The sequence below is a fragment of the Equus przewalskii genome, chromosome 5, assembly GCF_037783145.1.
Source record: "Equus przewalskii isolate Varuska chromosome 5, EquPr2, whole genome shotgun sequence".
Taxonomy (NCBI): domain Eukaryota; kingdom Metazoa; phylum Chordata; class Mammalia; order Perissodactyla; family Equidae; genus Equus; species Equus przewalskii.
Window position 1 is genome coordinate 43,697,801 of NC_091835.1, and position 18,185 is coordinate 43,715,985.

Here is an 18,185-nt window from a genome sequence, read left to right on the forward strand (position 1 = left end):
ACTGTGAATTCAATCCTGGCTCTACCTACTAATTAGCTATGCAAACTTGTTTTCCCGTGTGGTTTAGTATCTTCATCCCCATAATTGTGTCATAGTACTACCTCTTGCCTAGGGTTATTGTGAAGATTTGATGAGAAATACATAAAGGACCTAAAATAGTACCTAATTACGCCTCAAATAGTAGCTATTATTATGAAGAAGGAAATTATGTTTAATATCATGTCCACTGATTCATCAATGCTACAATTTGATTGTCCCAAGCCTTCCTAAAATTACAAACTGTTCATGGTATCACAAGAAAGACTGCCTGAATGTGACAGAATGTGAAAAGTATGCTTTTTATTATATTCACATAAAATAGTCAGTTACACCAAGTTGTTCAAATGCATTGGTGAATTAAAGCCTCCAACTCTTACAAATTTTTATACATATATCTATGCATTTATAAATACACACATATGTAAAAGATATATATTTTATTCTAAAATAAAGTGCCCAAATCTTGATATATGGGGGCATAAGAGGGGGAAAAAATCATAAAGTTTTATCAGTTATAGACTGTACTTTCACAACATAAGAATCTGTTTTATACACATTTATTCAGGTATAGTGAACTTTAATCACCCACTCTTTTCTGAATTCTCCTAAGTGAATTAATTTATCCAAAATACTAGAAGCCACGTAGCCAACAATGAATCAGAGACTAGTTGTTCTTAATGAGCTTGGAACAGAGCCTTGGCTCCCCAATGGAAGGACAGTTAAGCTGCATTCTTAATTTCCCTGTGTTTTGGACTGCTGTCTTTCTGCTAAGATGACAAGCAGGGAGAAAAATCAATCAGAATCTCTAATTCTAAATCCTCTATTATCATTCAGTAAAGTCAGGGTTTGGTCAAAAGCTTCCTAATGTCTGCATCACCCTAGGCTTGATGAGAAATGGCCTAGCAGGATCTGAATTGAGGGGTCCTGTTGCCTCTGTTATAATTAAATCTTGTTGGAGCCACAGAGGAAGAATTAGGGTGCAATGTTCAATAGATCATTGAGAGAACCAACTCAAAATGAAATGGAACTCTCTGTGATGATGGAAAACTTTGTGAGAACATGTTTGACTTGAAGAGCAGAATAAGGTTCAAGAAAAACTAGGTGATTTAAGATAATTCTGAAAACTCTTACTTCAAATAAGAACTAGGGTTCTAAGCCCTGCTCCAATATCTCAAGCTACTCCTCTTGGGCTTTTAAGATATTTTGTATTATCTCAGACTTTTAAGATGATCATTTGCAGTCTTTGACAAGGAATAGAACTGAAAAAATGACTTTGAAAAGACTTTAACCTATTTAAGCAAGGTGAAGATGCCTAAAAATAGCTTAATATGAACCTAGCCATTTCAGAATCTCTGGTGATTACATGTTCAAACTGCAATAGAGTGTACCCTATTCAAGCAGCAAAGGGAGAAATCGTCCGCACTGACGCTGTATAAAACACTCTAACTTCTCAACGTATGAGAACCTGGGAATAATGGGAAGCCCAGACATTTCCCAGAGTCAGAACAAGAAATGGACTATTTTGTTTTATTTTTGGAAGTAAAAAAAAAAGGGAGGGAAAGGGCAAGAGAGAATTTCCAATTACCCGGCCCGTCTCAGAGGGGATTTTGCAAGAAGAGAGCTGCTTAACTACTGATTTTGGTGAGCATCTTGTTAATGGCTTGCTTGACATGCGTGGTGGAACTGCGTCGCCTCGTTTTGCCCTGGACCATTCTCCGGCGACGCACCTCTCGACAAAGCTCGTAGAATATCTCGGTGATGTTCCCTTCTCCGGTGCAGGCAGAACACTCATAAAAAGCACATGCCAATTCTGTGGCCAGCTTCTCCCCTTCTTCTGTACTAACCTGTCTGGAGTGGTCCAAGTCAGCTTTGTTTCCAACCAAGATGAGAGTCACATTCTTGGGCTTTTTGATCTCATCCAGGATGTTCTTAAGTGGCAGCACTTCCTCAAAACTTCCTCGGTCAGTAATGTCATAGACCAGCACAAAGCCTTCCCCCCATCGCATGTGTCCTTCCCTCTGAATGGTGTCTTCCTGTGGGCAAGGAAAAGATGGCAGTCAGGAGTCCTGGAAGTAACTGCAACATATAGATGCTGCTAATGCTAACGGTAATCCCTTAATTACTCTTCTTTATATTCAGTGTCATTAAAATTTCTTGACAGTCTGCCTATTCAAGCTTACCTTTTCAATCAGTTTGGAATAGAAACATTACTCATAGCATGATGTTTCAGGGAACTAAAAATGTTCTAAGTGAATAAACTTTACTTTCTGCTTCTAATTTTTTCTTGCCACATCATTAAATCTATAATTACAAGAACTTTAAAGAAATTATCATCTTAGTTGAGCACATTGCCTCGGAGAGTTTTCATCACAATTAAAGAATTGGTGAATAGGTAACAGACAAGTAGCCCTTCCTACACCATTCAGAGATCAGAATTAGAGGCATGGTTTAGTGAAATGGTTTTGTTTTCATTTTTTTTTGTTTTTTGCTTTAATCTCCTCTCTCTTTAGATTATAGACAATTGTCCACCAGGGGCAGAAAAACAGTGAAAAATTGTGAGAGTTAAACTCAAGATCAGGAGTTTTGGTTGTTTTTCCCTATACCAATACGCCCCAAAATATTACAATAGAAGCGCATTGAAAGTGATTCTCTTAGGAGGTAGTCACTCCTTCGTAGGAAGCTAACATGTATGATTTGAAAATGCACTGCCTTCCTAGGGTCAGATGACTTCTACAGGCATCTACTTCCTGGTCGCCCCTCTTAGAATCAGTGCTGGGGGGAAGGTGAGAGCGTACACAGGAAGGAAGTGGGATGAGAAGGCCAAGGGTATAACTAATCGCAAGAATATTGCTTGGATTAAATACTTTAATTCAAGTATTCCTGGGTCCTTGGTGACTGAAAAACATTATGGAATCCTTCAGCTTCCTAACTCTCATTTCTAGTGTTCACTCCTATCCTTGGGAACTAAATCTATCCATGCACCTGTTTGTAATCTCGGAAGTGACTGACCTCACAGTAAACTTATGTTAGTTTCCTTTTTAAAGTTGTTGTTGTTCAATGATGTGGCTCAAATTTTCTATAGGATGTGGTGAGGTTTGGAAAGAATATTACAGGAGAGATTCCTAAAACGAAGTATTCTGAAAAAAGATTCTGAGGTCATACAAGTTTGAAGAATAATATATACTAAATTCCTTAAAGATTCACCTTATACATAAGCATATTAAAGGCTCTGAGAACTTCTCCAGTAAACATATCAGTTTAACTTTATCAGAGCATTTCAAAACACATTTATCCATGAAAAACTATTAATAATAACTTGTGATTCCAAACATATATAGGTGGGTAATTCTATTCTAGATAATATCATGTGAACGTTATGGTATTTTCAAAACCACCTTGAAGTACTGGGTAATTTACATAAGGATGTATACACAGGCTGTTGCAAATATGTTAATGTATAAAATAACTGGATAATTAAAGAAAAAAGACTGAAGGTGTTATTACTTAATTGTAGGAAAGTGTCTTAATTTTGTTCATATTATGCATGTCTGATTTTTATTTGACCCAGACAATATTTTAGCTGAACTCTTTATTCACCTGACCAGCCGTATCTAGTATCTCCATGGTGACAACTTCATCATCAATGGTTGCTTGGTGTCGGTAAGTTGATTCTGAGGGAATGAACAAAAAAAGAAGGTAAAAAGGTAAATAAGTGCATAATTTAATTTGATCCTTAAAATTACAAATTAGTCACAGGAGTATGTCTGTTTTTATAGAATAAGGGAATGTGCATCCTAGGAAGGAAAGGATGAACGTGCAGGAATGTGTCATCTCTTAGAGCTCCTGGAAGTAACAGGTGCTAATGTGGGAGCCAGAGGCATTCAGGATACAGCATGGGAGAGTCTCTTTGCCTCTGCTCATTTTATTCTCCTGTGAGACCAGCTTCTTGATGCTCTCTGCCTTTTAAAATGAGGCCTCTGCATCCTAAAGTGAGAAAGTGGTTCCCAAAAAATGCATTCTACTTTGATACTCCTAAAAATTCCATTTCTGGACATTGCTGTTAATTCATGTTCCTGAGAAGATGACATACAAGCAGGAGCTACTCATTTCTTTCCAGATCTCAACCCTAGAAATGTAAGAAACACTAGAGGGAAGTGGACAGCCATTCATGTAAAAAATGACCAGGTAAAGCTCTGAGAAAACCTTGGGGCAGTAGAAGGTTGTTGGACGTCAGAGTTTAGGGGTTGGTGAGGAACAGCTACCCAAAGTAGAGGAGGGATAGGCAGCAGGGAGGGGAGATGGAACAAAGCAGAGTTTGCTTGTTCATTTTTGCCTCTTCAAGGTAGAAAAATGATAGCAGCTCAGTGACCACTGGAGGCTGGTAGGTTAACATGAGAGGAGCTTCCTAGCTCTGCTGTGGTCAGCAGAAGATTGCAGGTGCAAGAGCACTAGGTGGCTCTGAGTATGCCCCTCCAGCATGAAATGGAAACCAGAGGTTAAAATAAATACCAACTGGTACTGCCTTAAATGAAAACTAGAACAAGTGAAATAAAGAACTCAATAAATGATTGAGCTGATGAAGGTCAGGTTGAGGAACTCTTCCAGAAGGTATCAGTAAATAAGAAGGAAAATGTAAGAGTAAAATATAAGAGACATGGATATTAGAAATAGACATGTTCCTATCTCTTGTAAAATGAACATCACAGAGAGAATAAAATACATAGAGGGATGAAAACATTTGAGGTTGTAATGACTGAGAATTTCCCAGGAGGAGAGGCATTGAAAGACTTCAGATCAAAAGGGCTAACAAGACACATGAAGAAAAAAAAGTCCCATATCTCAACCCATTACAGCAAAGTTTAAGGATATCAATGACAAAGAGAAAAATTTTAAAGGATCTAGAGAAAAAAAGCACCTACAAAAGGACACGACTCCCGACTCAGATTGACAATGGACTTCTCACCAACAAAACTGAACTCAAAATCCCAAGGGAGTAAAACAAAGCAATGAAACTACATCAAAAGCAATCCAGAATTACAATTCTAGGTGATCCTAATATATCAGGGCAGAGGTGGGAGAAGAGGCCAGAGGCAGGTTTGAGTGAGCTAATGTTCTTGTCTTATTCCAGAAGGTGAAAAGAAAGAATAGGGAAAAGACAGCTAAGTAGTCAACTCATCAAATGAGAAAAGGAAAACAGAATAAATCCAAGAAGAAATGAGGAAAGAAGTAAAAGAGAAAATAGCAGAAAAAAATTAGATAAGATTAACAAAACCCACGCATGGTGCTTGAAAAGATTTAAGAAAAAAGAGGTGGCAGGGCGAGGTAAAAATCTGGCAATATCGACCAGTAATTTAAGAGAGAATGTGCAATCAAATGAAATTTGACATAAAAAGAAAATAACTACACATTCTGATGAAATAAAAATAAAATAATATTAGGAATTATATACCAACAAATTTCAAACCCTGATAAATTCTGGGAGAAAAAAATGTACAGATTGGCGCAATGAGAAATAGAACACTTAACTTGATCAATCGCCAGTAAATAAACTTAAATGCTAGTTGTAGATTTCTCCTAATCATAAAAAGCAACTGCATCCAATTGGCTTTATAGGAGATTTCTATTAAACATTAAACAAGTTGCTCTAGAAAATAGAAAAAGGGTAGCTACCCAATTCCTTTTATGGGGCATTATGCTAACTCTTATGAGAAGTATTATAAGAGTAATAAGAGAAAAAAGAAAAGAAAATTGCAGGCTCATTTCATCCTTGAACATAGATTCAAAAATTCTAAACAAAATATTACCCAGTTGAATCAAACAGTCTAATAAGGAAAGTACATCATGATCAAATAGACTTTATTTCAGGAATGCAGAGTGTTTAAAATCTATTGATGCAATTTAACACATTAAGGACTAAAGGAAAAAAAATCATAGGATTACCTCTATAGATAGACCTATAGCATGATAAATTTATATAAATTTAAATTATATGCAAGCACAGAAAAAATATTTTTTCAAAAAATATGTAATAGCTAGCACATATTGCTTACCATTTGAATAAGAATTGCTCTAAATGCTTTACTCATATTAACTCAGTGATCTTCACAAATACCTCACATAGTAATTATTACTATGAGCTCCATTTCACATGAGGAAACTGAGGCACAACAACATATAATAACTTGCCAAAGGTCACACAGGTTAAGTGGTAAGTTGTAGGGTTGAGATTGGAACTCAGGAAGACTGGCTTTAGGAATTCTAACTACTCTGCTAAGTATCAAACACATTAGATTATACATCTAAGGGAAAGAGGAGGGCAATAATGTCAGAATAGGGATGAGGGAAAAATAAATTGAAATAATATAAATATTATAAATAATAAAATAAAATAATAATATAAACAATATAAATATAATACAAATAATATAAAGGCTTTGCATGCACACGACATGGTGCCATGGGTAGAGCAGTATGATTGACTCAATTATTTACACCTAAACTACACAAATTACCAACCAAGCAACCAACTAACCAATCGACCGCCTGAGCAAGTAAACCTAGACATTTCTCTCCCATCAGGGTAGGGAATAAGCCAGCGCTTCTACTTATTTTTTTTCTGTCTATCTCATGTTTCTGATTTTCATTTCTTCATCTCATAAACTACCTTACAGGTCTTTTTCGACCACAGTTTTATGTTACTTTGCTGTAAATATAATCTCCTACTCACAATACAAACTGCAGAAAGGAGGTTAACTGAGTAGTGTAACCTCGCCTTCTACCTGCCATCAGCCCCGTGTAATGGCCATTGCCACATGCATGGCACATTGCTGAAGTACTTTCTGAAAAATGAAATTAGAAAATGAGATTATATTAATCTCATTATTTGATTAATGAGAGTATATTAATTCAATGTACTTTAATAAGTGTATTTTCCATTATTGTCATTCCCCTAGAATATGTAACCCATAGGTGGTGTGTGTAATGCTTGCCAATTCTAGAATGTTCCATCCCCCTACTTTTTTATGTTAAATAGATTATTGTTTTACATGATTTAAAGCTCTAAAATACCATTTATAGCAACTGCTTATCTATGAGTGTTCTCTCAACTTCCTTTTTCATCTTCAGTGCTCCAGCTTGAGGAGGACAGGCCCAGACGGCAGCACACATGCTAGATCCATGCCCTTTTTCTTCCTCCCTCCACTGTTCTGTAGTAGCCTTTGTACCCTTTCCTTTTTAAAAAGGACTGGCATCAGCCCTGGAGCCTGGAAAACAGAGTTCTGGGCTCTATTTCATCTCTTTGCACCAAAAGTTGTCTGACAGACAGGGATATTTTTCTCTGTTGCTTCCATGATAAATAGGATATGTATTTCAACCACAGAAGGCCACAGTAGGGGGGAAACAGAATATAATGAAAATTGTATGAAGTTGTGTGTTAACTGAAATGAAAATGATAAAATGCAGGAAATGAGGGAATGTCCGCCACAGACGTAGCAGTGGGTGGCAGCAGTGATGTCATCGAAGCTGAGTACTGGTTTCACACCATTTCGAGCTTTTTTTTTTCTTAAAGCCTCTTCTCTCTCTCTCATGAGAAACCCAAACTACATGTGAGGCAGTGGAAGTATTGCCTACAAAGGCAAAATGTTGTATATCCATGTGCTAGCCTTTCTAAAGATAATTCTAAAAAATGTATTTAAGTACTCCTTGGAATTAAACTGTATTAATTTTAAAAGATAAGGGAAAATACGTATGTGTTTAGAGGGTGGACACATTTTTCATTTTGTTCATCCTAACACAACATGATCATTTGAGTCTTTTTTTTTTAAAGATAGGGGGATGATTGTTTAAGAGATGCTTCTAAATGAACCAAAATGTTGTATACTGTAAGACCAATATTAGTTTCAAGATGGAATAGGCATATTAAAAATTATATCTGAATGTCACTATATATGAGAGATATGTGATTTAAATCTGCATTCAGTAACATTTTTATAAATAGAAGTATATATTTTTACTTTAAGAGAAGTTGATGCTCAAAGGGATATTGTATATGGTTAATCCTAATTTAATTTTATTTGCAAATTTCAACATATTAATACAGACATTTGGCCAGTACAGTAACAACAGCAGCTAGTAATGCTGATTTATGCTAGAATGGAAATTGTAGCGACTTGAGTTCTATTGCTGGTCTAACCACAAACTATCCACGTAATCTTGGATAAATTTACTTTGTTGGACTTGTTTCCTTATTTGTCAAATGACAATCTCAAATTTCCTTGCTGTGTCAATATTAAATAGTTCTATGAGTTGGCCAAGCACTTCTGCTTTAGCATCCAGCTGAGAGAATTTGTTCTGAATGTGTCTCTCTCTGTACAAGACTTCCCAAGTTTGTACAGAGGGAACTGTAACGCAGGCAGGAAGAACCAATCGCAAAATCAAAGCACCAGTGGGTCCAGTATGTCTTCCATTTCCTACCCTCACTCCTGTCCCACCGGATAGAGACACCATAATCCATTCAAACAGAGTAGAGTGCCTCCTATACAGCAGTAGTAGTGGAAGGTGCTAGAATATAGTCTCTCTTTTTCTCTCCAAATGCCCCCAACACACACACACACACACACACACACACACACACAATTGCTCATGATCTAAGCTTTTGACTATATTCTCTGCCACGATCAGCATTTCCAGAAGGTAATATGACTCTTGGAAGTATAAATTCTTTTTTAGAATCTAATCAGAACATGGATCCTGTTGTTCTCCAACCAGAACATGGCTGCCATCAGCAGCAGCAGCAGGTTTTCCTGGTTAGACAGTCCAAGTCCCAAATCTTATAGGCTTCAGTGCTGGTTTTCAAACGTTATTCACAGACCAGCTCTGGCCTCTGACAAAGATTTCACTGGTCCACATTGAAATGAGAAAAATTTAAGAAAAACCAAAATTGTTCAATGTAAAGGATAGATCTTTTATCTTAGATTATATCCTTCAAAACACTTAGAAGTTAAAAATATTTCCTTCTCTTATAAAATGCGAGTGCCAGTAGCACGTATATTTAGTTCTGCCTCACCTTACGCCCTTGCTAACATCCCTAACTGGAATTCCGATGATAGTTCCTCTCCACAAAAAAAAAAAAAAAAAAAAAAAAAACCCCAAAACTAAAACATTGGGTCTTGAAATTTAAGAGTTTGGAAATCACTTGCTATTATAGTAGAAAGCATTTCCTTCCTAGAATCATTTCAGAGCAGTAAATATTCCAATTTTGTTAATATGTTGAATGCTGTTCATGGTGTTCAGCTTCTCATGGAACAACAATTCTGTTACAGGTTGAAAAACTGCCTCATGTTTCTAAGGAAGGCACTGAATTTAGAATTAAAGACTGTTTTGTGAAAATATTCCACTTCTTTTTTTAAATGTAGCTTTCCCTTTGAGTGGTGGATTTGAAACTCTATGATGGTAGGAAGTTAAGCCCAGGAAATGCTGACTGCTCTTGAATCAAACAAATTGGGAACTCCTGTAGGCTAGAACATTAGCAACTTCTAGCACACACACACGTGTACACACACACGTGTATACACACACACACACACACACACAAATCCAGTTTCCAGGATGAGTTAATGAAGCCCTCCCCTGGGAGAGAGTCATGTATCTGATACTCCTGAAGTCTGATCAATGCTCTTGTTGCTTAGCAGCTGCAGTCCTCTTTGAACAGTACAGTACAAGGTCACTGAGTAAAGTTTCATTATTCTTACTGAAGGAAGCCTGCATTATACATTACTGATGCAGGCAGATCTCTATTAATAGCAGTTGTTTTTCAGAATGAAAAAAACAAAAGGGAAAATGGTTCACTTAAGACTAATTAAAAATAGTAATGTTAGTTACTAGAACATATTCAGAGAGAGTTAAAAAGTTTTATGAGACCATTTTTTATAAGCTTCATCTTTTGTTGAGATGTATTATTATAACTTAATAAAATTAATACTTTTCTACTGAACTATAATAAATAACAATAAATCCTTAAGATTCTCAGGAACTATAATCTTTGTGAAGCTTATGTAAGTAATAAAAGTATAAGAGAAGATGAGGCTGGCCTCATGGACGAGTGGTTAAGTTCCCGTGCTCCACTTCTGCAGCCTGGGGTTTCGCTGGTTTGGATCCTGGGCGCGGACCTAGTACTGCTCATCAGGCCATGCTGGGGAGCGTCACACACAATAGAACTAGAAGGACCTACAACTAGAATACACAGCTATGTACTGGGGGGCTTTGGGGAGAGGAATAAAGAAAAAAAAAAAGACTGGCAACAGATGTTAGCTCAGAGCCAATCCTAAGAAAAATAAAAAAACAGAAAAGTATTTACAGACAATAGATGATGAATGGTTTTTTCTTAAACCAAGTGCATTTTTAGATCCAAATATATCATTTTAAGATTAGATTTTGGCTATATGAAAAACATGTTAAAATTATTGATGTTAAGAAATAATTTATTTAAAAGCAAAAAAAGAGAAGTAAAGATTAATAAATGTAAAAACATGTTATACTTTTAAATTAAAAGATTCCACATCATCAGGATGTGATTCTTCTCAAAGTAATTTATAGTCTTAATGCAATTCCAATCAAAATCATGGCATGTTATGATACAGTTTTTAAAATTGACCTGGAAGAATAAACTGGAGATAGTAGCCAAGATAATTTTGTAAAAAAAAAAAAAAAAAAGGAAAGAAGGAAGCCTTTCTCTACTGAGTATCAACAAGTTCTAAAAAGCGTACAATTATCAAAAGTCCAGGTTAGATATGAAGAGCAAGTCTAGAACTGCATCCTAGTGTAAATGGTCCAAAATGCAAAAAAATGCAACATGGGGAGTGGTGGGGAAAGGTGGGGACTGTTTGATAAATACTAGAGGGACAATTTGGTCAATTGTGTGGAAAAAACGTTGGGTCTTCACCTTGTACTTCTCACTAAAATAAGTTCTGGACAGAGTAAAATATTAAAAATTAAATAAATAAACTATAAGACCACTCTTTGTCCCCTTCCCTGTTCAGTTTTCCTTCATAGAACTTATCATTATTTGACATATATTTATTTGTTGACTCTTCTCTCTTTACTAGATGGTAAGCTCAAGAAAAGCAGAGGCTTTCTCTTTCTGCCTATCGATTTGTCTTCAGAACCTAGAATAATCTGACATATAGGAGGCATTTAATACACATTTGCTGAATGAATAAGTAAAAGCAATGAAATGAGGCACAGGGGAAAGAAAGCTCCCTTTTAAAGTCAACCTATGTAACCTTGGAGTGATAATCTAAAAACAAACAAATAAACAAACCCAGGAATAATCGTTGCCCATTTCACCATTCTGAGTAAGGCCCACTCAGCCTGGGGCACCCCATGCCTGGTAATAAAATGATGTATGTCTTTCCCTCTGTGGCTGGATTTCAAAGTTGTTGCCCTTTACAAAACCACCTGGGGTCCTGAAGCATAACAAACAAGAATTCAAAGGCTTAATTCAGAGTAAAATGTTAAGCTTAATTTAGAACCCATGGATTTTCAATATTATTTTGAAGTTGATAAATAAATAGATTTCTAGTAAGTACTCCGTTATGGACTATGAAAAATACATGTAATGAACACTTCATACATCAACATTATTGCCACTTTCAAGATCCACAGACATCAATTTTTGCTTCTTTTTTTATTTTTTAAATAGGCTTAAATCAGATTCATCGGAGAGAAGAGGGAGACAACATAGTTTATACATTTTTCCAAAATCAGTATTCACAAGTTTTATTTTACTGTTACACTCTCCCCAGCATGCCATTCTCTCCCACACCAGATTAGCCATGTCCACTGTATCCTCTTTCTCTCATTAGAATGATGCTACATTTCCTGATGGAAGAACATCACATTGTATCCACTTCCTTCTTGTCTCCAGTTTGACCTGATTTCTTCATCTATGCATTAAAATTGCATGGTTCTGAGCAAAGACAGCATGCAACAACATCTAGCTTCCTAGAGGTCTTCTTTGCATGCTTCAATAAAGCAGCTGCAAGGTGCTTAAAAATGTTGCAACAGAAAATGTCATTTTTCTTTTGGGTCATAAACTTTGATGCAAAAGGAGAAGGAAAGAAAATTCGACCTACCGAGGGTTGGATCGTATTCCCAGATGAACCGTTTGGTCAGAAATCTCACTACAAGAGCTGTGGGAAAAAAGAGCAACATTTCAAACAAATATATTAATTCTCTTATAGTCCTTGCTGTAAGGAAAGAGAAATATCTCAGACTATTATATGTGTTTAATATTTCTTGGCATATAAACCCAATACATTTATTTATGTTTATTCAAATACTTTCTCAATTTCATATTGTGGCTTAAAAACTGGTGTAAGGTTTTAATGAATTTATTGTGCATTAATCAATAGTTTAGATTTGTTCCTTTAGTCATAGAATTAAAAACAAACAATATCACAATGTGAAAATGTTCACATACAAAATTTTTAGCAAAACCATGAATTCAGACATAAAGTATCACAATACAGGTCTCTGAAGTTTGAATATTGGTAATGATTGATAATGGTGAGTTAAAATGTGTTAATTTTTACAGATTGACAGCTGGCAATTTGTATTATAAAAAATATTCAAAATTAAGGATTTTATTAGTAATTCATTAAAGCTCATCAAAAGTGATGTTGATGAAATACTCACAGTCAGCGTCAGGACCCGGACCTGTGCTAAGCATACCGTCCGTGTGCATGATCTCCTCAACCCTCACTTCATCCCTATGAGGCAGGTACTAGGATTGGTCCCATTGTTCAGATGAGGAAACTGAGGCTCTGAGATGGTAACTAATTTAACTGAGCTCACCTAGCTAGTTAGTGGCTGAGTCAGGATTTGAATCCAAGAAGTCTGTTTCTAAAGTCTATAATTTATCCATTGTCCTAAACTGAATTTAAGGCCTAGGCCATCTGGATAATATTTAACTAGAAGATGGGTCAGAGAAAGAGAAGTGCTGAGGTATGTGGACTCTTGTCCTTAAAACTGGTGGAAGACATACTCACCACTTCTTATACTTGTATTATAGTTGAAAAGAGTGGGTTTTTTTAAAAGGTTGGCACCTGATCTAACATCTGTTGTTAATTTTCTATTTTTCCTTCTTCTTCTCCCTGAAGCCCCCCACTACACAGTTGTATATTCTAGTTGTAGGTCCTTCTGGCTCTGCTATGTGGGATGCCGCCTCAGTATGGCCTGATGAACAGTGCTAGGTCCACGCCCAGGATCCGAACCCCAAGCTGCCAAAGTGGAGTGCACGAGCTTAACTACTCGGCCATGGGGCTGGCCCCTAAAAGAATGGTTTTTAATCTCTTCAAAAAAGTTTTTTTGGTAGTGTCACAGACACTTCAAAAATGGAATGAAAGCTTTGGATCCTTTCCCTGGGAGAATGTATATACACACAATTTGGCATATAATTTCAGTTGACTCATGAGCCCTCTGAAGACCCTTGATGGTCCTTCTGAGATCCCACTGGATCTAACTAAAGAATCAATGTCTATCATATTTTATAGTTTAAAAATATCTATTATTAGGGTATTTCTATTTTTTCTGAAATGCTGTGGCTGTAGTAGTCTAAAGATACTCCTTGAAAAAATAAGACTAGTTAGTTGAAAGTTACTGTCATTATCTCATTTGTCCATTGCCTCTGTTAGGATCAACAGAGGTATATACCCCCTACCGTAGCATCTTGTATGAGAGATCGCGGTGCAAATTGCAATGAGAACCTCATAAAACAGACCACAAGCATATGTGGCTTGGCTGGAGACTGAAAGTAGCAATGTTCTTTCTAATTACAGAGTGTGAGGCTGGCTTTCAGCCAAAATATTTGCAGTGCCTAAAGTAGCAAGGCCACTGACCCTATAATACTTCCCACAGTGAGCGAACTTGTGGTTTTATCTGCAATTTTCAGTCTGTCACTGTTCACTCTCTTGAGATCAAGGCTTTTTGTTGCATGCAAGAAGTAGTAAGCACTAGACAGATATTTTTCCATTTTTAAATCAGCAGTATTAGTAAACATAATTGCCTGCATTATTCAAAGAGTTTCATCTTTTGTTAGAATAAATAGTTTTAACTCTAAAGTTTACAACCTAGAAAAATTCATTTATCTGGCATCTTCAAGCAATGACCTATTAAAGAAATTTTTTACATAAGGAAAATTTGAAGTACTCCAATTCCAAGACCATTTAAACTTTAGTCATTTCTCGAAGAAATCTTTCTAAAATGTATTAGACATTCCATTGCCTTTCAAAACCATGTACACTAAACATAACGGAATCATGTTTAAATGTTTGGATCTTCATTAAGAACCTTGATTTGTGCCCTGTGCAGTTACGTGGCAATACTTTTAGAAGCTGCAGAGTAGTTGAGTCAAAACAACTCTAGAATGCCAGGGCTTTTGAGTATTTTTAGTATGAATACATGTATTCATACACACATATATAATTTCTTCTTCCCTCAAATACCAGGGCTTTGTTTTGGCCACAGTCACTGAGACTACCTTTATTATGCATCTGTATGTCTACTTTGTTACCTTTCTCATTCTAAAGACTGATAAGCCATATGAACAGGCTTGTTAGAATTTTGTCTAATACTGGAGTAAATTACCTCTGGGGTTCATTTATAAGGAACCTATTCTATTACTATAGACATGGTTCCTGTGCCTGTCTGAGACACGGTGTTTGTTGTTGATGAGTGATTCCTGCTGACTTCTGGGTTACTGGCTCAGTTTCAGCTACCCTCCTTCCAACAGGGCAGTGTTGCTGGGCTTAATCAAAGAAATCAATCTCAACTTCTTTATGTTCACTTTTTAAAGAGACACACATCATTATTTGACAGTTATTTTAACAATAGAATCATAAATTTAAGAATTCAATCTACTTCAAATGTAGTAAAAAACATCAAAAACTGCTTTAAAAATTGACATGTCATATGTTCATCCTTTGAAGACGTGTTTTCATCTCTCTCTCTCATAGATTCTTCAGGGAAAAGACAAATTAATTTTCTATATTTTTAACTTTTTGATAATATTTTAATTTAAAATTTCTAGTCTAAAGAATGAAAATAATTTTATATCTGTGGAAGTCATACCTGCTAAAGGCTCTATTGTTATTTAAATCATGTCTGAGATGCTTAGGTGACATTCACCATTCACTGACATAATTATAAAACTTCATTAGTATTATTTAGCCCCAAATTTTATTATAGCTTCATAATAGAATGTAATTTTCATATGTGATATATCTTACCACTTCTCACCTCTTGCACCACTACCTCTCATAACAAGGTTTCACCTGTTAATGATAATACAGTTACTTCCTCAGTGATGTCTCTACTTCATCTGTATCCCCAGAACCTCCTTAAACTACTCTCCACCCTCAGCCAGTGATTCTGCTAAAATGTAAACCCTCTTATGTCGCATCTTTTTCTCAAACGCTCCCTGACCTCATCTCATTGAATAAATATTTACTGAGCGCCTACTCTGTACCAGGTTGCATTCTAGGTGTTTGGAATAATCCCGTAAACAATTCAGACAAAGATCTCTGAACTTACAGAGCTTATATTCCACCAGGAGGAGACAGATGAAAAATAAAAATAATAAATAAATTACATAGTATGTTAGAGGTGATAAGTATTATGGGATAAAAGAAGCAGAGGAAGGTAAGGGGGATTCAGCATTCAGAGATGAGGGCATGAGAGTTGTTAAGATGGGGTGACCAGGGTAATCCCCATTGAGAAGGTGATGTAAGAAAGAGATGGGGGAAGCTATCTGGAACAAATAGTGTTCCAGAAAGAAGGAACAGTCAGTGTGAAGGCCCTAAAGTAGGAATGCTGGCTCAACATGCTCAAGGAACATTAAGCAGACCAGTGCAGCTAAGCAGAATGAGCAAGAGTGGGTGGAGTAGGAGATGAGGTCATCACCTGCCAGTCTCCTAGTCACGTGTTCCATAAATCACCTACTACTACTACTACCACCACTACAAGTAATAATAGTAACAATAACAGCTACTGAAATGCTCATTATTATTATTATGTTACTTGACTCCTTCTTTAGCATGTATATTCCATGAGAGCATGTAATTTGTTTTATCCAACACTGTTTTCTAGTGTCTGGAACAGTGTCTGGCACACTGTAGACTAAAAAATACTTGCTGAATAGACGAAAAAGATATATCAATCCATGTCATAGCTCACCCTTCTTTACAGTTAAATAATACCCAGGCATGTAGAGAATAAGCAGAAAAATTAACTCAAGAGAATTCACAACAGAACCTTGCCATCTTTTATAGCTTTTTCTTAAAAGATTATATAATTATACAATCTGAATTGCCTTAGAATGACTATTTTATGATCCTGACGCAAACTATACTTCTGTAGTTTATTAAAATGGTTCCTATAAAGTTGATCTAATTTTATTTTGAATACCCTGTCCTTTTCATCCCAACTATTCTGAGCAAAAGAGTCTTTTGAAATAAAATGGTGGTATTGATCACCTTTGCTTCCACTAGGAGTCTGATATAAGGTTTTATTTTTCCAGAAGTGTTAAGGTTTGACATATTTGATTAGTTACAGTTAAGCTTCTGTATTCTGAAATATCTTATTTTCTTCTCATTGCCTTGAAAACCCAAACTTTTCCACTAACTAAGCCAAACGTGTCTAATGGATAATCTAGAGAAGAACATTCTCCTCATTTTGCCTAATTTATAAGCTACTTGAATAATTCTTCATCACATGTGGTTTATTTTTCATATTACTAGCACTGAATTTCATTATTATGAATGAAAATTGGTTTCTAACAAAATGGAAAATTCACTAAGTAGAATTTAATCCAAGGAAATATTATTTAAAGTGACACCAATGTAATAATTCAATAGGATAGTATTCCATTTATAAGCAAAGGCTAAAAGGCAAAATTTCTACATTAAAATAGTCAGGCTATTTCCAAAGATTAATGCATCTGGGCTAGTTATTCAAAATAATTCCTGACATCATTACTAAGATGAGGCAGACATCAGAAGTACTAACTTTAACGATCAGAATAATATTTTCACATGAAAACTGACTGGATATGAGCTGTACAATAAATCAACTTTTAGAAAGAAATGAAGGTAAATGAATTTTCAAGGTAAATGATTATCATACATGATATTCTTATACTCTAAAAAAAATTAAGAGATATACTCAGGAGAGATTCAGACAGAGCTTTCGAATATTACTTTTTAGGTTCATATTCTTAAAAAAATCCTGTTATGTCATTGTTTTTCACTTATACAATTCATGAAATAATGTGCTTAACAATGTATATTTAATACAATTGTTTTGTAAGATACTTCAGCATATATGACCCCCTAAACATTTGTGATTATTGTTCATCTCTGTAGGTCTTTTAAAGAATTATCCTTAATATAAAAATCTAGTCCTATTGTCTGAAAGAAATTTTCATCTCTTCACTGACATGTACTGAATTCTCTATCAGTTAAAGCAGTTTCCAGTCACCTCTCCTTTTCAAATTTTGGCTTTTTCATCTATAATATCTGGATAGCAATTTCACCCTGCAGCTCAGAGTTCATTCCTTTGCTTCCCCAGGATCCTCAAATACCTTTGCAACCTCAGTTTTAATCACTCCTTATGCTTACATCAGCCCACCAGACTGACTATCCTATTAATAACATCATGCACGTTCATCTCTTAGTGCTTCTAATCATGTTGTTACTGCTGCCTTGAAAGTCCTTATCCAACGAATAAAATCCTAATCATCCTTCAAAATCTAGTTAAAATATAACCTCCTTTGTGAAACTTTTCTTATTTTTCTGTATTAGTTAGCTATTGCTGTGTAACAAATGTATCCTAAAACTCAGTAGCATACAATCATAAGCATTTATCATGGAAAAATGATCATGTGCTAATAGAACTGTGGCCAATTGATTGTTTTGGAAAAATCCAGCTAAAAGTGTTTCAAATGGACAGGTCAGATGTTTTAGGCTAGGGAAAGAATTTCTGCTTCAATTAAGAGTACTTCAAGGAACACTATTCTTTACCTGCACATTATGAAAACCTTTTGAATTTTGCCTGTAACACACTCAATGAAAACCCTTGATTCCATGGAGCTT

The 18,185-nt window shown here is 35.7% G+C and overlaps 1 protein-coding gene across 2 annotated transcripts in view; it reads right to left on the minus strand.

Moving 5' to 3' along the window:
* Positions 1-326: 326 nt before the first annotated feature.
* Positions 327-18,185, minus strand: part of RERG (RAS like estrogen regulated growth inhibitor) — a 113,843-nt gene continuing 95,984 nt past the window's right edge. For both annotated transcript variants that reach the window (XM_008515608.2, XM_070619189.1), the window contains exons 3-5: positions 12,171-12,227; positions 3,637-3,710; positions 327-2,072 (exon numbers count right to left, since the gene is read on the minus strand). In XM_008515608.2, coding sequence (XP_008513830.1) covers positions 1,665-2,072; positions 3,637-3,710; positions 12,171-12,227 — 539 coding nt within the window. In that variant the 3' untranslated portion in view covers positions 327-1,664. The remainder of the gene's footprint in view (positions 2,073-3,636; positions 3,711-12,170; positions 12,228-18,185) is intronic.